At 41.2% G+C, this 22,413-nt stretch overlaps 1 protein-coding gene across 1 annotated transcript in view; it reads right to left on the minus strand.

Annotated features, from left to right (window-relative positions):
* Window positions 1–11,557: 11,557 nt before the first annotated feature.
* NPSR1 (neuropeptide S receptor 1) overlaps window positions 11,558–22,413 on the minus strand; it is a 60,420-nt gene continuing 49,564 nt past the window's right edge. The window contains exons 6-9 of the mRNA XM_075705922.1: window positions 16,140–16,216; window positions 14,086–14,175; window positions 11,775–11,955; window positions 11,558–11,651 (exon numbers count right to left, since the gene is read on the minus strand). Of these exons, the coding sequence (XP_075562037.1) occupies window positions 11,558–11,651; window positions 11,775–11,955; window positions 14,086–14,175; window positions 16,140–16,216 (442 nt within the window). The remainder of the gene's footprint in view (window positions 11,652–11,774; window positions 11,956–14,085; window positions 14,176–16,139; window positions 16,217–22,413) is intronic.

Here is a 22,413-nt window from a genome sequence, read left to right on the forward strand (position 1 = left end):
CATTCATTCACAGCTATATGTGCAGGGAATGGAATTTCTTTCTGATCCCACCTGTGGTATTTTTTTTACCTGGAAATATAGCAATCATGTTAGTTTTAATCTGAAACCCACCCAGAGCTACAGTAACTGCAGGTGCTGCTCTTTTCAGTCAGGCATTGAAGAGTTTACAAAAATTTAAACTGATTAAGTGTTAGCATGGAGTAATGAATTCCAAATACAAATATGCTAATCATAACATTGCATTTACAGTGATTGCTTACAAGTGTGATTGCCTTTCTAATTGAATCTAATGCTCTCTCTTCTTTGCTTATGGGATGAAATAGATGGGATTGTCCAGTCTGTTCTATATCTCCATTTTAGATACCTTGTTCCTGTTCTTTTAAGGCAACTGTCCCAACAGTGCATAAATGATATCACAATATTGTCCAGATTCTGACTTTTTCCTAGATAAACTAAGCAATGTTTGTGTGCAGTCCTGGTCCATTACGAAGTCAAAGGCAGAATTTCCATTGACTGCAGCAGGCCCAGGAGATCTCCATGGTAGTCCTGCAAGTTTCTTCCTGCTACCCAGCTGTGGTCTTGTTCACCCCTTGCTCTGCTTTTCCTGTGTCCTGGTGGGATGAGGTTAGGAGTCTGCTTTACCCAGACTGAAAGTCCCATCTGCTGCTTTCCCTGTGCCACTTGAATGTGTTCTAAAAGATACCTGGGCGTTTCATTCCTTTTGATTAGATATAAAAAATCAACATTTTGAGTCTGATTCTATCCAAATCCGAGGATGCAAAAATCAGGTTGGAAGCTGGCTAACGATTTTACCTTTGGTACTTATATTACCCAATACAGCTAACTATTGCTAGAAGAAATGATGCAAAGCCATGCAGAATACAACCTTGTTTTTCAAAGATTTTTAAACTGTTGAATTGTGTTTATAAAATATAAACTCCTCAACTTTGATTAGAAGACATCAGAGATGAAGAATCCAGTATTTTTCATGGTAATTCCCTCCACTAGTTAAACATTTTCACTGTTAAAATGTGATCCTAATGTCTGACTTGATTTGTAGGCTTCAGCTTTATACCACTGATGTGGAATGCCTTGCTCTACTAAACTTAATTTTTTGGCATTGTGCTTTTTCTCCCTGTGAAAGTTCTTAGGTGCTGTTATTGGTAATCTTGTTCTAAGCAAAAGAGATTGATCTTGATGTTTCTTACTGTAGGAGATTTCCTTCCATCCTCAGATTCATTTATGGCTCTCTTCTGGCAGCCTACCCAAGTTTTGTGAAAGCTTTTTGAAAAAGAAGTTATTTCCACATCTGTCCTTCCCATTGTGTGTGCAAGGGTATTGAACAAGCCCTTGTTTCTTTTCCCTGATCTCCTTTGATACCCTGATCACAGTGGGAGCTCATGCTGTGTTGTTTATTTGTTATTATTCTCTCTAGTTCCTTTCTAGTCTCAGGCTTTCCAGCCACAACACCCCTTTCTCTAGATAGATGGGACATTTTTTCCCCCTTGATACATAGCTTGGTGTTTGACTGTACTAATACTCCTTTTGTATAGGACTAATTTACTGAATGTCCTTGTCTGGCTTTTGTGAACACTCAGCCCTCACCCGTGTTTATCTGTTTGCCATCTGCATAGTTTAGCAGAAGTGATTTCCTTTATATTTCCAAATCAGTGATAAGCATACTGAATCAGATAATATGATCTTCCTCCACACTCTTTTTGGTCTGCCTACAGGCTTTAGGCTGCACAACGCTTGATAGCAAAGTGATTGCAAGAGCCCTGGTGAAGGACCTTCAGTGGAAGGTGATTACTCAAAGCCCTCTGCCTGAACTGTCCTGGCAGAGGGCACCTGCTGCCAAATCTGCCTGTCCCTTGCTGATCCCCACAGTTCCTCCTGTCCCTTGTCTGCATAGCAAGTGGAGCTGGAGGATTAGATGGAAAGGAGATCATTACCATCAGCAGGATATTTTGTTCTCTGGGTTTCCAGCATCCTGCAACATGGTGATGGGAGGCTTTCGGATGCACCATAAGGGATGTAAGTTGCTGCAATGGGGTGGCAGGAGAAGGCCCTAAATGTGGGGATTTGAGATGCCAAAATGTCATGTTGCTGTTCTGATGGTAGCTATGGGTTGCAGTAAACAAACTTACCTGAGAGTCACTCTCTACTAGAAAAGTCTTCTTTTTCCCCCCTCTCCTTTTCAGCAATGCTTTAAAGGACTTAAAAGCAGCTTTACAGCAGAAGTGCCACTTCTGTCTCTGCTTGCAGGTATGCCACCTGAAATAGTATGAGTCATAAATCACTTTAATAGATAGCAGTAGAAGCTTCACAAATCCTTGTGATTCAAACTTCAGAGGAGGCTAATGTAGCGATTCAGAAAAGGAGGACTGGGAAACTGCGGTCATGCATTTTGTGCTGGTGACTGATTGAAAAGATCATGAACTGAATTCAGCTAATCACATAAGGGTTGTCAGTCAATAGAGCAATGGTTATATGTTTAAAGGGTTTAATGACTCCACTGGTGAACGTCCTGTAGCTTGATAATCATTTGTCCTTGAGTTAATTATCTGAGTCATAATAGCTTTGTGAAGCAGAGATGGAGTGGTGGGTGGCGTTTCTACACCGCAGAAATATTAAAATCAGATTGCTACGTCATGATTCTTAAAAAAGAATATCTTGGCAGGGGAAACACTTTTACTTTGAAGCTCACCTTTCACTTGTGTCTCTTGGACAAGCAACAAAGCAATCAGACAGGCTGAGTCTTTTATCCAAAAGCCTTTACTTTATTAAAAATACAGATGTCAGACTTGGTGTGATTGTGGCCTTGTCGTAAGGGTGGCACATATGCAGGGGCAGTGTTCAAGGATGCAGCGGGGTGCAGGAGCATGCAGAGGTATGCAAACCAGCTCTGAATATGAAGCAGAGTGGTCAGGGTACTGTGGCCCCTGACTTCTTGCCTGTTGCTGTAACCCCACACGTGCACAAGTGTGCCATATGGGAGGAATACTCAAATGGTGGGCTTGGACATGGCTTTTGACAGTGAGTAAATCTTTCCTGGACTATTTACAGCCCTGATTCCTTCTCTCTCCAGAGTGGGGTTCAGGCTGCAGCCACCAGCATGTGTTACCAGTTACCCCACACTAACCAGGGTTTCCCCAGGGTACAAACAGAAGATGACAGTGACTCCTCAAACTTTTCATGAAGACCCCAGCACCTGTGAAATAGTCCAGACCTGCTTTTGAATGTCTATGACTTTTGGTCACACTCTGAGGGCAGAGTATTTTTTTATTGAGTTTGAGACTTCTTGTCTAGTGGGACCTTTGAAACAGGTCCCATGGATTTGGTGCTGCTTAATCTCAGTTCCAGGTGGGAAGGAGTGAAATTTGGCAGAGTTCTTATCTTGAGTAGGGAGAGGCTCACGTTATCCATTAGATTGCCTTTAGCTCCTGTAGGTGTGACTCTAAGCATACTCAGTGATCCAGGAATTATAGTATACCACTGCTGAGCCCATAAAAATGTTAAGAACATGTCTGAGGTTGTTGCAATATTCTTGGTGTGATTTGTTCCCTATAGTGTCGTCAAAGACACTCTGTTTCAAGACTGTTGGTATTCTATGATTTTCCTGTCTGTAGTGTAATTTGAATCCACTAAACTTTAGCTGGGTATCAGGGCAGTCTTTCAAGAAATAGACATGACCTGTGCTTCTAGGAAGCATGCGTTTTTCCCCTCTGTCACCATTTAGGTGGTTCCTCCCATCCTATTTCTTAGGTTTCTCTTAGATACTTCTGTGTCAATGCGCACTATTTTTTCTGAGCACTTTGCTTGGCCAACCTGAAAAAGTCTCTGCAACCTGTTTTTTAAATGTCACTTTGATTTGGAGTGGCAGTTAAATCAGTTCAGTCCTGCCTGAAATAGTAAATGTGAACATGTTAAATGGGTCTTGGGTTCTCCTTGAACAGAGCCCTATCAACTTCTACTGAAACCAGGAAGAAGACTCTTCCTGACTTGTGATAGGGCTGGGTTGATCTACCAGTAACATTTATTCATCACCCAACAGGCCTCCTCCAACTATGTGAACTGAAGTTCATGCTGCTTTATCTAAGAAAAGAAATTAAATTGATTAGATACTTTCAAAATATAGCAGCCTAATTGCCTTCAGGCTTTTGTAAAGTCTCCAGCTGGGTAGACTACTAATCTTTTGCAATTATTCTCATAATTATAAAATTATAATTATGTCTGTTTTCTGATGATTGATCATAGTTCAGAACAGCTCACACATATATTTCTTGGTACATGGATGTAGGCCTGATCTAAAAACACTATGTCTTCAACGGAAGGTGATAAAGCCCTGCTGAGATACAGGAATAGAGAATCTGCTCAGAATATTAAACAGGTTCAAACGTGTAATGTTGAGCTCTCAACAGGCCCCTTCTGATATCTTACTGAGCCCCTGTGTGAGCCATATCAACAGCATACATTGTTAATTAGGTATCTCTCTCACGTCTTTGGGATTTGAAAGAAAGATTTACTGTAGTCATGTAGCATGATATATTGCAATGATTCTTGCCTATCAAGCAATGCTCTTTTAGAAAACTGAGGCAGAGCCACGTTACCCCTCTTGGCTCTTGGGTTAAACTCACTTGCACGAAATGTCTTTTTTTTTTTTTCCCCCCTTAAGAATGTAGACATTTTTCCAGACTCAATAAGAAGTTCTGAACCACATGAAAATCTTGGTGTGGGAGGGAATATAGACTGAGAAAGCGGGGAGGAACAGCAGAAGGGTGTGAAAGCAAAGGCAGCTCCAGGGTGCTCCTCTGTGAAGGTCTTCCCCCTTGAATGGGGATTCGTGAGATGAGTCTGAGGGGTTCACCACCACAGGGCAGATGCTAGGCACCATGTGGGAGAAGTTGCCAGGAAGCCTCTCTTTACCTCTTCTGTTGGAGCTGTTCTCATCCAAATGAGTGAGCATTTGTTTAGCACCTGGCTGTATAGCCCTGGGGTTTTCAGATCTGGGAAAGTACATCAAGACCTTGCTTAACCATATTCACTAACCCTGTGGCCATGGCCATGGCTGTGCTGAGGTGCCTCCCTCTTCTGTTTGATCCAGAAGGTGTTCTCTGCATGCAAGAAACTTCAAAATCAAAGCTTTCTCAAAAATAATAATTTTCTGCAGGAGTTTGTTTGACAATAAATATTCCCAGATGATGCTTCACCCTGTCCCATGGGAATAACCACATTAACAGCCCATTCTCTGGGGGATGTTCAGGGAATTGGCAAGTATTCCTGAAATAGTGACAGCATTTGACTTTCCTCTATGAATTATCCTGCACCCATGAAATTTTATAAACACCGCAATGCTGAGTCACCTTTAAATTCTTATTTTGGCACCATATCAAAACCAAACATGCTTCTTCCACTTATCTGATGTCTATGCAAATGAGTAATTCCCCTGTCTAGGTTTTCAAAAGCTCTCTTGGAGTAATCCTTCTCTCCCAAATGAAGAGATTAAGCCATGGGCTCCAAATGGGACTTAGTGATATTTTCCTACTTGATCACTTTAAAGTCTTTTCTCACTCTATGGTAGCTTCATAAAGTACCTTTTAGCTTTTAGCATCATCAGGGGAATCTGACTTCTCTTTAATTTTCTGTGTAATGCATTTAAGGGACCCAAATCCTTTAAGTCAAGGACACTTTGTTAATTTATGGCTACAAAAATTTTTCCCTTTGGCATTAGTCTGTGCTGCCCAGGAGGTGCAGTTTTCTAGCCATGCCATGCATAAACATATGCCCGATTACAGGCTCTTAGTCACTTCTTTGTAAAATCATGAGCACATGTGAAGGTTGTTGAATGGCAACCCAGCTACCAGGTGGGTAGGACCCAGATCGTCTGCAAGCTGCCAGTGTGGCTGTAGGCTGCTGCTCCAACACGAGGTTGTTGTGTGAGACCAAACAGTGTGAACCACAGTGTCCTGGGCAAAGAGGAGAAAGGATTATACTTCAAAGAATAATGCTTGTACAACTCTGCTTTCATCAGTATTGGTCTTGACCTGAAAGCCTGAACACAAGCAAAAAGGCCAGCTGCTACCTTGCACTTTTTTGAAACCTGTGATGTGAGTTGGTAGGACAGGAATGGGGAGGGCATGCTCATGCCTGAAAGTTCTTTCCCTTTTCCAGCTCCATCAGCTTGACTTAAGAAGATATTATCTCTCCCAATAAATGTCTCCCACTGATACTCTTTATATTAGATCTCCTCACTGCACCATTGCAAAGGCATGGCCATTAGCATGATTCAAAATGGGAGGAAGTGGCTCCTGGTCCCCTTGAAAAGCTTGCACAGAAAGTCTTGCCTTGCCTTGCATTTAGATCTCAATAAAGACCCATAGCACAAACTAGGAGGGCTCTCTTATAACCAAAAAGCTTGTCCCTGACCCATGCAATAATGTCTGGGCAGGCTGATCATTGTGTGTGCTGAATTTATTCAAATTTATTCATGGTGAGATTATTCCAGGGGGCAGGGGTTGTTGCAGATTTATCATGTATTTTAAGTAGTTCTCCCCTCTCCCTCCTTTTTCCATTGACATCCTTGTATTAACAGGCAGCAGAAATACCCCTTTTCAGCTTTCCATTTTACCAGCCCCAGTAAGCCGAAATCTCAGGTTGTTCTTTTCCATGTTCTTTCTTTCTCTTCTTTTGCGCAGAGTGGTCTCAACAGAGGGAAACAGTGACATTAGCACAGCCTTAGCTCGTCTGACAAATGCTTCACCAGATACACGTTGGGATCATATTAGCCCCCTGACCCCACCGGCTGCTTTGTTGTCAGTAACTAGGTATTGTCTGGCTGATGAACACACTCAAGGCTTTCTTCTTTTCAGATATTTCCAGCTGATGAGCTCCCAATTTGTAAGAGAATTTCTCATAATTGATTATTAGCACACAGCGTGGTACATTTCACCACATTTCTGCTATATTTCTGCTATTTGGGTTCTGAAGATCATCCAGTTCTTTCTACGTGATGCCTCAGACTCTGTTCATTTTTATTGAATTTATTAAGGCTGCTGAATTTTAGCCCATTTTCATTTGCCTCGCTTGAGTCTAAATTAACAGTTAAGCTTCTAATTACGTACTACTATAACCAACTCAGTCTGAGGAATCAGTGATGTCTATTTGTAAATTCATGCCTGTGTTTGTATGCCTAACCCACTACCCCCATATTTTATGCATACTCAGAACAAGATGCTATCAAACATGACAAAAGATTATCTGATGAACCATTCAGCTATAATGCTTATCTAAATTGAACGCTGTGTAAAATAAATTACAGTTTGCTAAAGAAAACAAAACATATTTTACCTTACACTAAAAATTGCATTTACTCCCCAAATCAATCATGTTTCCCAAGGTTGATGAATAAACTAAAATCTCTGCTCCTGTAAGCACCAGGCTCTGGGTTGGAGGGTAGAGACAGATAGCTTCTGGACTAGTTTATTTTTATCTGTGGAACAATCCCTCTCTTGAAGGAAGACACTTGTGCCCACAGCCTATATAGACTTTTTTTGCTGTGCTTTCCATAATTTCTTTCTTTCGGAGTTGTTCTGTTTCCATCAAGTATTTCTGAAGAGTACATGCAGTCCTTGTGAGGGATAAGGTGAAGTGGCAGGTAGCATGATGCCTTCTGGGTTCTTGTCTGAAACAAATCTGCACAAGCAGCGAGGTGGGGCTTTCTGAAGGGAAGCAGGACTTGAGGCATCTTGCCAGCAAGTGTATTCCTTGTAAAGAGAGTGCCAAGAGACTATTCTTAGTTATCTCGGGTCAGAGTTACCCCAAAGCACTTATATCTGGAGAAATTCTCTGCCAATGTCACTTTGAAAATGTTCTTTTTTAGTTGAGTCATTTGTTCCTGTGTTTTGAATAGGGGTCTGCGATTTGCGAGTGGATTTTCCCAATTTGCTGCAGTTTGTAGTGTCAAGAAAATATGAAATTTTAATAGACATAAAGCTTTCTGGTATTCAAATGCCACAGCTTGAACCAAAATAAACACTAGACTCACTTTTATGTCTCCTGCTTATGTGTCCTTCTTAGAGACTGCTATCAGTAGGGGTCTGATGCTTGCAATAGCCAGTAGTCTAAAAACATTTTGTGGAAGTCCACTTCTGTAATGACGTTTGTGTGCCTGATTCCCACTAAAACAATTCATATTTAAACATCTAGGTAACTCATAGAGTGTCGACCTTCATTCATTCATGCCTTGCAAGTCTTAGAGATGTGTAAGAATTAATTTTTTTTTGTTCTGTGGAAGAGAAATAATCTTGTATCTTATCAGAAGGTCTAATTATTTTTCTGTGAAAGATATCTTTCAAAAAACCCCCAAACCTACAAACAACCAGGCAGTGGCTACCAAGCACCTCTAAGTGCTTGGTCAGCAGTGTGCAGGAGGATGCAAATGCTTCTAGGTAGGCTTTTCCTTTGCTATTCTTCCATGGTTGCAATGTGGAATACTGCACTCCATTATTAGAGTATACCTACCCAGTGATTTGGATGTTAAATTTTGCTGTCTTGCATTAGTTTTTTCAAAGAAAAAATTAAAAAATGAGGCAGAAATTTCAAAGGCAAAACCAAGATGAAAGACATATACTGCTTTACACTTTTAGTAACAGATGGAAATCTGGACTAAGGGAATTGAACTTTAAATTACATCAAAAATGTCCGAGAGCAAGTTAAATAGCTTTCTCATTCAGAGTTTATTTGAACCAGTCACAGAAAGCACACATTTTTTATTCTCTTGAATTAATGTATTAGTTTGAAGAGTATCCTAGTCCTATGCTGTTTGATGTGACTTCTCTGAGGGATGAGTATCTGACTTTTCATGCTCCCTGGGAATCTGTAATCATACATGACTTTATCTTCATACAGGACTTCATGTCCTAACAGTCATGCATACAAATATATCTGGTTGCTGTGGGAATGTCAGAAGGATCTCACAGACCCGTTTTGAAGTGTTAAAGCTAATGAAAAACACAGCTCCTCATGGGCTGTCACAGACAAACCAGCTGGGTGGCTTCTTGTGTTCAGACTCTCTCTGGGCATTTGGACCTTGACACTGAGTTTTTCTACCTCTCCTCATAGGCCTGGGGTCTTTCGTAACAACTCTTTCACAATTAAGCAACTAAACAGTCAGCAGCTGTGGAGCAAGTTGTAGACATGGAATAAGAGTAAGAAACCTACTGGAGTCAGATGAAATTCCCTAAACCACTCCCAAGAGACAAAGGAGGGCCATGCAAGGGTTTTCCGGACTAATGGAAAACTTCAGCTTTTTCTCAGCTTCTTTACAACAAAGGTAGTAAAATGTGGTCTCTTGCACAGTAAGAAAGCAGGATAGAAAATGAGATAAATTATTTATTTCTGTATTAGCCACTTGGCAGGGTTGCAAACAAAAGTAGTGTGAGGCCATGTAAACTGGAAGATCCTCATTTGAGGAAGGGCATCACAATCATGCCCAGAGGAAAAAGGATATGAACAAAATGTAAATGGTACATAATACAATAACGAATGAGACAAAAAGACTGTTTCTTTGCAAATAAATTGGTAATGACTTCATTTAAGGCTGGAGTCCTACATTTACTCACACATATGCTTAATTTAGATGGGATAATTCATGTGGTGACTGCAGTGAATAATATGTAAATTTTAGTGGGATTGAAGCATGTTAAATTTGCAAATCAAAGTACTGCTCAGAAATGTTATCTGATTTCCAGGTATTCAGCCTATGAACTCCATTGATTGTTCAAAAGTATATGTATCAGATGAAAAAGTTAAAAACCAAAATCTATATCACTACGAGGCTTAAACCAAGCAGTCCACTTTTGGGAAAGTTATAATATGCCCACATGTTGTTTAGTTCTTATATACAGTCTATCCAAGACTGGTTTAGATTCATGGTTTTAATTAAGCTGTTACTAAAATTTAGACATAATAAAACTTCATAATAATAAAAAGAGAAACCTTATTTATTTTCCTGAGAACATAAAACCCCATGATTTTATGTATCTCCTACTTAGGAAAAAAGATTTTTGTAATATAGGTAATTAGAACCAAATTTTATTCAGTTCTTGTTTTGCAGGGAACAAACTCATTGCAAAGGATCATAATAATAATAAAAAAACTATTTAAACTGACTCCACTCAAGTAAGAATGCAGTTTTTTTTTACCAAGAGGAAACAAACACACTTGCCATACAGCCGGTTAGAGTGTGTTATCATACAAACACTTTAAGTTGCCTGGCAGTAAAATGAACGCTGAGTCAATATCATCCACCCACCCGTTAAACCTGCATGAGAACGTTTCTCCTTAAACTTGAGAACCGTGTGGTGGGAGGATGCCCCAAGGGCTGGGGAAGGGGATGCTCAACTGCTTGGGGTGCTGTGAAGCAAAGCTCTGCCAGGCAGCTGGTGCTCTGTGGACCCTACGATGAGTTTACAAGACTGGACCACCAACAGATAATTTTTGCTAAAGGTAATTTGAGTTTTATGGTTTCACCTGGGTCTTTTGCCAGCTCTGGGAGCTCCGTCTAAAGATATGTATGCTTCCCTGCGTGATTTAAGCAACATGGATGACTTACATAGTGCACAAGCCAGGGAAATGCTGCTACATGGCGGCAGGATTGATCTGCACTGATGAAGTGCCCTGGATGACAGGTCCCTGTAGGTGGAGTGCATGCATGCAGGGTCCTCAAAAGACTGCTGAGGGCCTTTGCCACAGAAATGCATGAGGGTCAGCGCAACAGATGCACCACAGGGTCTGTAAGGTGCTGGCAAATGCTTCATTGATACAGTAGCCCAGAAATAAATGACTGTCCGGATGTGTCATGCAGCAGCCCTGCGGGGATTCTGCAGTGCCACTGGCATGCCAAGGTAGGACAGCAGGGAAATACCGCATGGGAAGGGGAGGATGAGTTGCAGGGATGGTATGGCTGGAAGAACTGATGTGAGCTGAGGAGAGGGGCCAGGAGACGTGGGAGGCAGCAACCTAGCCCTTCAGTCCCCTCTTCTCTGGGTATCACTTCATAAGTGGTTGTGTACAAAGCTCAGATATAATTACATAGAGTGATGGTGGTGCGTTCTCATTGAAAAAGTGCCAGTGTTTTCATTGTAAGTACGGTTCCTGCTCTGTAATTACTTGTAAATACTCTTTATCAGTTACGTGAGCGATACGGTAGAGTAGATGGCTTTTAGCAACTCCTGAAAAATAGAGAGAAAGCTCCAACTAGACACCATTTACATTTTTCTTGCCATTTGGAATACATATATATATTACAGGTTGCTTGAAAAACAGAGGGCCAAGATGAGCCCTCACAACGGTGCAAACCCCTTGGACTGAGTTTGGCACTGGCAGTGTGCAATTGCTGAAGCTGCTGTGCTGATCCAAAATATGTGTGCTGTTGAACAGCAGCAAGGTGCGGGCTCTTGCCAGTCGGTGTCCATCAGCTCATGGTGCTCAGGGCTTGTGGGGACCTCTGCTTTCTTCAGTACAGGTCCTGGTGTGGCTTTGCAGGGCAACACCTGCACTAGAGGTATTCTGGTTTGGACAGGACCTGCATCTCCTGTCCTCCATCACTTCTGTCCCTGAAAGTTCCCCCCAGCCTTCGTGTTCTTCTTTCCCTAAAGAAAATAATGAAAGGTCAGAATTAAAACAGGTGAAAACAGGTAGTCAGTTTAGGGACTGTGTTTATGTATTCCCTCCCTTCTTAGGGGGTAGTCAGAGTGACAGTAAAGGAGCGATACTCGAAAGGGGGGCAGAGGCGGTTGCTGAAGAGGCAGTAGATGAGGGGATTGATGGCACTGTTCAAGGCTGGCAGGTTCTGAATGATCACAGATGCGTAGAAGCGCTCTTTGGTCTCAGGGAGTATGTTGAAGTTGTCCAGGATATCAAAAAGAAAGTAAGGGCTCCAACAGAGAACAAATGCTGCAAAAGAGACAGAGAGAGGAAGAGCTTGATGTTAGATAGTTTAGCTATTTAGGGAGGTAATCACACACACGTAGAGAGACTGTCATAACATATAAGTATTTGTTCATGCAAAAAAAAACCCCCTCTCCCTATTTAGGGTCTTATTTAAGAGAATAGTTATTAGATTGTACTTTTATTTGTCTTTATTTTTATTTTAATGCCCTTAAAATATATTATGTGTGCTCCTCTAAGTGTTTAGAGTGCTCCCTCTAGACATATCAAGGCTCTTCTGAACACTACACAACACATAAAGGGTAAATAGGTAGCCAGTTAAAGCATCATAAGTTATAGTGAAGTGCTCTTTTAATGGTCCCCTGAGTGAGCAGCTGATCTAAATGTACACACCACCAAAGTACTGCTCCGTGACAGCGCTGCCTGTCACAGCCACCTATTAAAAAAGGGCTCTTAGACACCCAGGAGCAAGGAATGACACCCTTTCACACCACATTACAGCAGACCAACATGTCATTTGGCATGCTGGTTGGAGGTGCTGTGTGTATGGAGCGTGCAGAAAGACTCTAATTCCTACACTGCAATTTGAGACATGAATTTGGGGAGGGGAAGAGAGGACTGCATTGTTCATATCCCCTGTTTTTGTTTGGAAGTGGTAGAAATAAAAAGGCCATAGGTTTACCATTATTGCAGACATAGGGAATGAATCTGTCCCTCAAATTTCTGTGTTACCTCCTTTTGCAAAGGCTTTTGATTAAAGATTTACATAAAAACAGTGGGACAGGCAGTTGACTCAACTAAGCTTTAAGTACCTGAGTTGCAAATGTACAGGTATCTGTGAAATCAGACACATGATCTCTCCCTGACCCAAATGAGACAGCAGAGTGACCCCATGCTTGCTTTCTTGTTGCAGTAATCAGTATTTCTTAGTTGGCAGTTAGCTGAGCACTCACTGAATGTGCAAGGAAGAGGTAAACTCCCCTCCTGTTTTCTAGACTAACCAAACCAGCAGTGTCTATGCACGGATACCAGCAAAATCGCAATATGCATTGTCAGTGTATAGATCATAGCACTGACTACGCAGAACTGTAAATGGCTTTAAAGAAATCCATGAATGTTAGGTGCCTTAATCTGCATGTCAAGAGATGCTTGGTGCCTCATATTGTCAAGGCCCTCTGAAATACTGAGCATCCAGGTAAGCTCTTGACATCTGATGGCATTGCGATAGTAGTTGTTTCTGACAAAAGCTTTCTCTGATTGCCACGCAGAGAAGTTCAGACACAGAGAAGCTGTTCTTGGGCTTCTGAAAAGCATGAATCACACCGGCCTCTCTCATGTCTGCAGACGCTGCTGCTAAACAGTGAGCTAAGCACCTCAGGAGTAGCTATTATCACAATACCATCCAATCTGAATTTTGTGTAGCGCTGGAAAGAAGAGCAATCTCTTTTTCAGTGGTAAGGGATGGCTGTCAGCCCTAGGGAGTAAATAGCTTTGGTCGCCTTCCTGCCTGTCTCTGGCAGCTAATCACAAGCCCTGTGTGACGCTGTCTTTGTTTATCGAGATAGAATGTCAGCCTCCTAATTCCATCAGAATAACGTCATCTCCCTGGGAGACGGAGGACACCTGCACTGAGTCATCTGCTGCCCGGTCGGGAAAGGAGAGCTCGTTCTTCCCCCCCCGGCAGGCAACATGCTTCTGACATCAAATTCAATTGCTCTGCATCCCTCACCTCTCCTTCCTCTCTCTTGCACTGCCCCAGCACCTAACATGGCATACATAGTTTCTAAGCCTGAAAGACAACTCAGTTGCCAAGTCTTTTGGCAGCCTGCATGGGAAGGAGATGAACCCTTCCTTTGTTCCTTTTAGGCAATGTCCCTCCTTTACTTTCTTTATGCACGTGAGGGGTTGTGCATATAATTTCATCTGAGGCTTATGTCAGATGCCTAAAATAGGAGCTTATCAGCCAGAGGAGAGGGGAAGGACAAGGTCAGAAAGCAAGTCAGGAGGTCTAAGTAAAGCTCCTTCTCTGAGGCATCTACTGCACTTTATCTGCTGAAGATGGAGGGAGCTGAGGAAGACCAGCTTCCTAATTGTCAGCATCCTCCCTAGCTACCAGCTGCAGGGCTTTTCACTTACCAAGGATAATTACGATGCTGTACTTGATCGCTTTCACTTTCGCCCTGGATATGAACCCACGACTGGTGTAGCCAGCGGAGGTTTTGCCACCTGGGGGAAGAAGAGTTCATCTAGTAAAGGAGTAGGGCTGCTGTGTGGATGTGTCAGTGCATGCCTCCGCAGGCAGGACAGCCATACACAGGACAGCCCATCCTTCCCTGGTGTCAGGCAGCGGCTCAGTAGTTCCTGAAATCTGGACACTTGCAACCCTGCTCAGGTTGAACACTCAAAACCTGAGCCACCCAAAATCAAAAGCAGAAGAGATCTTCCTGAAGCATTGTGGCAGCTGGGTTTTCCTGATCCTCAACACTTAGTCAGGAAAACTGCCACCTATGTGCCCGGTTGTATCAGTGTAATAAAAGCTATGCACCATCACAGCTACAAAAACGCAACCAGAGTGGCGTTATAGAAGACATTTTCTGAAAGGAACAGGCAGCTCTAATTAAGAAAAGAGAAGGAACAACCTCACAAAACAGACTACCTGTTCACTTTTAACTGTATTTCAGTCAGAAGGATTTTAAAAGCTACATACTCCATTCCCTTAACCTCTTACTTTTCTGGTGCTTTGGATAATCAGTCATGCGTTTTACTCTCCATGTTGACTCAGTAATGAAATATGAAATGCTGTTAGACTAGCTTTTCAGAAATGAAGCACAGTTTGAATTGAGAAGCAAATTCTATTCAGTCTCACACCAAGGCTGGTTGATCTCATTTCCTCTGAAGTCAGACTAATGTCTCTGAGAATCAAGTTCTGTATTTGAATAACAGTACCAGCATGATTGCAATAATATGCCTGATTTCATTATTAATGTCAATTTGCTCTTCATGTTGCTGTGTCGGAATAATTAGGTTCACCATAGTGAATATACAAGAAGGTCATTTTTTTATCAAAACATCTTTAAACTCTTGTAGTCCAAACATAGGACTGGAATTTTGATTAATGTAATTGGAAATAACTGTGTGTACACAACTTCTTGCACCTCTTATAAAAATGATGTATCAAGGCTGTGTAATTTGTAAAGAAAAAATATAAATGAAATTAATGTGGGCTTGTTATCAGTGAAACACCCCATGTAGAAGTTTGAAATCAGTCCATATGTAATATTACTGGAAATCACTTGGTGACTTACAGAGCAGAATATTCCTCCTGGATGAGGAGAATGATTTTTTTTTTCAAGACTAGTTAATACTGATTGTGTCATGAAGACTGGATCATTAGAAATCAGTCCTGCTCAAGCTTTTCAAAGGAGTAAATCTTAGATTATAGTTGTCAGATATTAGGTTATGATATAAGGATATCTGAATATGTGCAACATCACATTACAACATTTCCTCCTGTACCTGACATGATCCATGATCCTGCTTCAGGCAAGTACCAGCAACTTGGTGCCCACGGTGTGATGCCACTCACCACTTGGCTGCACTAACTGGTTGTGTGCTCTTCCAGTTGTGTTGTAAAACACGTTAGTGTAAACGAACATACTTTTCTTCCTAACTAATAGGAAAGTCAGCTGACAAGTGAGGATCTTGAAATGATGTGCGCTCTTTGCCAAAATAGCTCAGAATAGTCCAAAAATGTTTATGGTCTTGGGGTGGAAAGCTCAGCTCATTTTATGGCTCTCCGTAGCCAGGAATTTCTGAGCTTGATGAAAATCCAGACTTGCAAGGGTATGTGAAAACACAGCAAAAGTGTTATCTAAGTATATGCTAGAAAAAAATTATTCTGGAAATGGACAAAGTTCTAGGAATAAGGATTCTAAGTTCTAGAATAAGGATTTTTTACTTTTTAATTCTTTTCTGGCAGATGTTTTCTATCTTTTCTCTAAAGGGGATTTAGTGTCAAAGGAAAGAAGGTAAATAAAGTAGAAAAGAGTGAATGAGCAATTGCAGAAACCCCATTCCCACCACAGTGGTGGGGGCCCAACGTGACACCGCATGTCCAGGTATTCCTGGATTTGGGGGTACCAGCCAGATTCGAATCACGAGGCTGGAGACACATGTGTGCTGAGACTCACCAGGGCAGCTGGATATGACGACAGTGTGAGCTTTGCTCTTCATCCAGATGGTTCGAATCACGATTGAGTATATGACGCTACAGAAGGGAAAGAGTCATCGGTATTATGAGGCACAGTGAATTTAACTGGCATCCCAGTCATTCGTGCTCTATGAATACACTTATCTATGTGTAAGGAGCTTATAGAGGTGATGGGACTGCATCAGAATAATAACAATAATGACAACAACAATAATAAATAAAATATGACTCTCCTGTAGTAATTTTCAGAAGCAGACCTGAAGAGTTTTCACCATGGAAGTCGTTGTCATTGTCCTGAATTTGCAGATGTCAAATCTGAGGCTCAGAGCAATATGGTGATTTGGCCAAGATCTCGCAGGCAAGAGGTCACTGGGGATTTTGAGCTAGCCATGGCCAAATCTGCCTAGGTACCAACCCCAGGACACTAGCCCTGAAAAGGGGGAAGCAAGGGGAGGGACCTGGTTTTGCTGTGTGTACACTTCTGTTGTGGTGTTACTTGGTGAGTATGAAGCTGATTAATAAAATGGTAGCCTGGGGAATTTGATAGGGGCAATATCCATGAGCAATGCAGTTAAACACCGCGGTGCTCACTTTCAGGTCTCAAGGTCCTGGGATGGAAGTCAAGAAGGACAGAAGTATCAGGTAGATGGGAAAAGTTAGATGATTCAAAACCAGATCACCACAATTTGCATATTTAGAGGGGAATATACATATACTTTTAATGGGAAAGATTAAAAGTGCCCTAGTCCACAATGACCTTGGGTAGTTATGACCTTTCCCTAGGCGATAACAAATCTGGAATTCTATTTATTTAATATCGAATAGGTAAAAATAATTGCTTCAAGCTGAAGAGCTGTTTGAACCCACATCCTGGATGAGGATGTCACCTTTTGAGCAGTTTACATTAAAAAAAAAGTACAAGGCCTTGCTCTGTCTGCCTTTTCTCCTGCAAGCATGCATGATGTACAGCTAAAATCACTAAGCAACAGCATACTTTTGACTGGTGTTTTCCTTTTTTGTCTGCTTAAGAAGACAAAAATAATTTAAAAATATTTCAGCTAATGCTCTCGGGTTGCCATGTTTTCCTGATGTAAAACCCAAGCACCATAACAGAAGTCGTCGTGTGCTGTTTGCAATACACCGCAGTGTTTTGGGGGGCCTGGGGCAGCATGACCATTAATTGCCATAAACCTTAGTAGTGCCTCCGTGAAAAGGTGCAACTAGGGGGATTATTTCAGGGTGTTTTATAGAGACAAAAATGTGTCTTACTATCATGTGTTTTATTTTTATTATCAGAAGAGACATTATAATAAGAGCTTTCAGACTGATATACAAGCCTTTCTTACAGCACCCTCAATTCCTAGACACCCTTCAAAGGCAGTATTTGTGCACCTTAGAGGTTTCCTTTCTGTGGATGTTTGAGCCATCTGGTTTCCAGGCTCAATAGGTGAGAGCTGGAAATTCAACGTGAAAGTCTGGGCTGTGCAGCAGAGCCGTAGCGTACTTGCCCAGTGATGGGTTTTGCATGCATCTGCTGTGGATTCCAGCTTGCCCTCCTTAATCCCTTCAAAGGTCCAGCATGGCTCCCAGCTGACTTGAACATTTTCCTTTTATCTCCTGGCTTTTCAAGAACCTGTTTATTTATCAGCTGCTGCACTTGAGCATTCCTTTGTACTTTGTAGTGACAATGGTGGAAAATTCATGTATCATTTTGCCTTTGATTGATCCAATGAATAAGAATGTATTACAATGATGATTGTTATCTCAAGAAAATTTCTAGCCAGCTCCTAAAAGTCCTGTTTCTATTTTCTCCCTAGCCTGCTGTCTCTAGCCTGACCTTTTTATTTGCAGTTGAAACAGTGTCCCCTCTGATGCAGACCTGCATGTGTCCAGCATTCAGAGTTGCCTAAGCATCAGGATGAAGGAGCCTAACTGTAGTCAAAATATTCAGACTCCCTATTTCCAGCTAAGTGCCACAAGGATTGAGTTACAAAGTCAGGCTCCTCACTTGTTTTCCCTCCAGCCCCAGAAATCCTGCCCTCTTGGCTGCAGAGTCTGGTAGGAGCATCGCTTTCACCAAATGCAGATATAGCAGCTGTCGTCTTCACTTGGCATTTCACATAGGAGATTACATGTTGTTTCATTTGAATCCTTAATTTTTACAAGTCCGGGGAAAGTTTAATTCCTGGTTTAATCCAGTGGCTTCGAAAGTGATGCCAACCTAGTGGATTTTTACTGGTGTTTTTGCCTCTGTTCATCTTTCTTTTCTCTATAGCTGGGTCCACTGGAGCCTTCGTTATCGGGAGGGGACCAGAGGTGTGGTGTAAAGCTGCTCAGGGTGGGTGTCAGGAAAGAGGAGTCACTTGTCATGCTAGGTACACTTCCCAGCAACTGTTTTGCCAGCCACAATTATGCCTTTATGCTTTGATCTCTCTGGGACTCCAGATCTTATTAGTGCTTAATCTTTTATTTTTTTCCCCAGCTATGCTGGCATGGAGCTAAGAAACTAGAGTTTCCAGAAATGTGTCACCCAAAGCTTAAGATCATAAAAGGCATCTGGTTGTGTGTTTCAAAGCCACAACAATAAAAAGAGAGCACTTATGGAACAGAAGTTGTATTTTTCCTACAAGGGAAAAGCAGGGTTTTTTTCAGAATGCATTTGTAGCTTCTTTCTTTCTGTAAAAGGCGGCTGGAGGAGGACATAGTGGTTGGTGACATCTCAAAGAGTGGGAAGAAATTCCCATTTGATGGAAAATGAAGTGGCAGATGAGCAAAGAACAGTGGGGGACAGATGACAACTGGTATTCAGATGGACAGGAGGGTGTTTGGCAACGGTCTGCACCATTCTGACTGTATCTTAATCTCTGTTTCCTTCCTCTCGACATCAAGCTATGCAGCCTTCACTGCCACAATGTCAAAGTACACCGTACACATTGCCACAAACCTCGTTTTTCAACACATGTAAAATGCCTGCATACTGCTTGCTCTTGTCTCCACTGAACGCACCAGGAGATATGATGTATGGTTCATTAGGTCCAGATGTTGTCAGGTTTCTTTGTGGCTGTAAGTGCGTAGTGCACTGGTCTTCCAGCCCTCACTGGAGATTCTTGGGGACTATATAAACATGTGCTGTAGTCATTTTAATGCATACTATGATATTAAAATACTATATGAGTTGTTGTGGCCCATTATTTGCAGGTGAGAGCCTAAAGAAATGGAAGAAAGGGCTCAGGTGGAGTAGTCAACCTGGATGGAAAAATAATCCAAGCCTTTTTGAGAAGGAGCTGCTCAGGCTTTGAAGACCACAGGATAGAAAGGACATGTTGTTGACCTGAAAATGCAGTGATTTTTCTAGCCCTGATAAGGTGCATATCTCGAGAGATGGCAGGAAAATACAAGAATATGGTTCAACTATGGATGTATCTCAGCAAATTAAATTCATTGCAACTCCAAAAGCAATTTAGCTTCATCCAGATTCTGAAGAACTAAGATGCATGTTCATTGTAGCATGTTATTAGTTAATGGTGTTGTTTAATATGGCCTCATTGGTAATTACAGCATTCTTTGTCCATGTAAATAACTAACTTACGGTTAGTCATACAAATGCTACCGTGAATAGTCCCACTCCATCTTTATTTTTAATTCATAGATCACTTCTGTTTTGGAAAATAAAATGTCTTCCGGTAAAGCTATTGATATTAAGAATCACATGAGTTATTGATCTGCCCACTCTTTAAACACAGATTTTTATTTTTTTAAAATAAATGATCGCATTATGATAGCATCCCACCCAACCTCAGTATTTACTAGTAAAATGAGCCCTTACCATGGCAAAAAGTACACTTAAGCTCCCTGCTAATTGCTTGTATTTATCATCCAGCTTTGCCTATTGTTCCTTGTACTTTATTTGTGCAAAGTGATGCAGCTGCGTTATGTTTTATGGTAGCTAATTTACAGCACTATTTATCCAAAGACAAAAGGCATATGTAACTTCATCTGAACAAACCATTGTAAGGATGTGTAATGTGTAAGTTAATAGACAGGCAGATATTAGAACATATGTGCAAGACCTAGGTTTTTTTTATTTAGAAATCGAAATTGCAGGCAAAAATGATTGTGCTTGCTGAATCAAGGTCAAAAAATGACCTTTTGTATTTTTATTAATGGTATGTTTATTCCCTGTATTTCATTTAATTCAGACAAATACCTTTTATTTAATCTATTTTTTCTTTCATTGCAATGTCTTGGGTTTAGTTCCATATTTTTCCTTTTAGCTGATTCTGTTTTTTCCTTCTAATTATTTTTCTGCTGCTCCAAAGCAAATGTTCTCTTTGGAGTTTTGATTTTAAACAGCAGATGGATATTTTTTCCTCTGTTCTTCAAGAGCGACTGTTGCAATTTTTTTTTTTAACCTGAATTTGGAATTATATTAGATAAATGCATATGTATTGCATTTATTGGGTTAAAATACAAAAAATATATTTGGAAACCATGAATAACAGCTAAAAAGACTCTGAATTTCTGGATACTCAAGTGCCAGAATATAACTATGATTTGGCACAGAGTAATGACACAGAATAGAAACCCAGTAGCTCTCCTGTCTCCCCATCACAGGACCTGAGGGGCCCAGGTGCAAATATTTGCAGGAGAGAAGTCTGTGATGTTGACCTGAAGCATATTTAACCTCTGTTAAGCAATGCCACAGAGGTATTCAAATACCACAGAAACTGTTTGAGCTTTGCTTGGCATATCTGGGCATCAGAGAAATGGCTTTGGTTATAGCTGATGACACTTGTCCCAGAATAGGAGAGAACTAATTACTGCAGGTTGCCTAATTAATTTTTCTGAATCTTCTGCATTTTGGTAGGTTGACAATATCAACTGCAGACGAAGTGGTAGATTAGTCTAAATAAGAGGGAAGAACAGGCCACATTTTTAAGTGCTGTAAAAGAGAACCTGATGCAGGATCTGTGGCTCTCCCTGACTGACACTGAGATAGCGGGGAGGAGGGGAGCTTTTACATGAAAAGAACAAATATTGTCCCCTTTTCTCAGCTCTCAGAGATAACCACACACTTGGGTTAAAAAATCAAATCACAGCTTTTCATTCTCTTTTCATTATTCAGGTCTTGTTCATTTGTATTATAATCAGATAAAAAACTTGCCACGAAACCACAAGCTGTTTGATAACCAATTGCTGATTCTCCAGTTGAGAAGAAGAGGCAGGAATGGACCTCCCAGGTATTTAAATCTTTCAGGGCTGTTGCAGTTTTGTTCATAGATTGCCTTTTTATATATACGTTTAAAAAAAGGGACAGATTGTTGTTTTATTCTGTTTTGTATTTTGGCTTGGAATCTATAGGGTTTGCTCACACCACATCTGAGGGATTAGCTTGTTGGTGGAAGGGTTTTCCAGCCTGAGCCTAAGGTCATCAGCTAAATAATTCATCCCACGGGCTGTGGTGTTATGAATAACACAACTCCTGTGAGTTAGTTGAAGGCTGTGTCAGGAACATGGGAAACCAGCTCTGCCGAGAGAATTGAGGGATGGGTGAGGGAAGCTTAAAAGATGATGGTACCTGGACTGTAGCAAGTGAAAAACACTCAGCCAAAGTGGTATATCTAGTGTGGAATTAAGTCCTGCACCTGAAAAGTAAAATTTTATCCTTTGTATGCACTTTGGATGAACTGTGCCAGAAAAAGTGCTGTCATCAATGAACTGCTTTGCTCTAGAGGCTAGGTTTTCAGCAGAATCAGGTGGCAGAACCAATTAAGAATTAAGTCCGCCAGCCAGCGTCCCACGTCCCGTCAGGCACCTGCCATGCAGCTAAATCAGAGTGCTTGAGCAGAGAAAATAAAGTAGCTGCGCAAACAAAATGGATTATTGCAGAAAAGGTCTTATTCTTTCTCTGTGTGCACATTGCCTCACTTCCTCAGTAAGTGTGGCGCGTGCCTTGGCTTCTGGTTTATTTTGTATTTCCGGCTTTTTAGATACTGATCTTTGACTTTTCAGTCGCACATTTATGGATTGTCTCTCCATCATTATGTTGTGGCCATTTTTAATAACATCCTCAGCTAAAGGCCACTAAATTAAAAAAAAAAATCACAAAATGCCTTCCTTCATTTACTAAATAACATCTCTCATTTTTATAATTAATCTTTTGACAGAGTAACACACAACTACAGTGTACGTGATCTCTCTCACTCACCCTTACGAAACAGCATCTTGTTTGTGATCAAACCTACTGTGCATCT

Source organism: Pelecanus crispus, chromosome 2 (assembly GCF_030463565.1).
Source record: "Pelecanus crispus isolate bPelCri1 chromosome 2, bPelCri1.pri, whole genome shotgun sequence".
Lineage (NCBI taxonomy): Eukaryota > Metazoa > Chordata > Aves > Pelecaniformes > Pelecanidae > Pelecanus > Pelecanus crispus.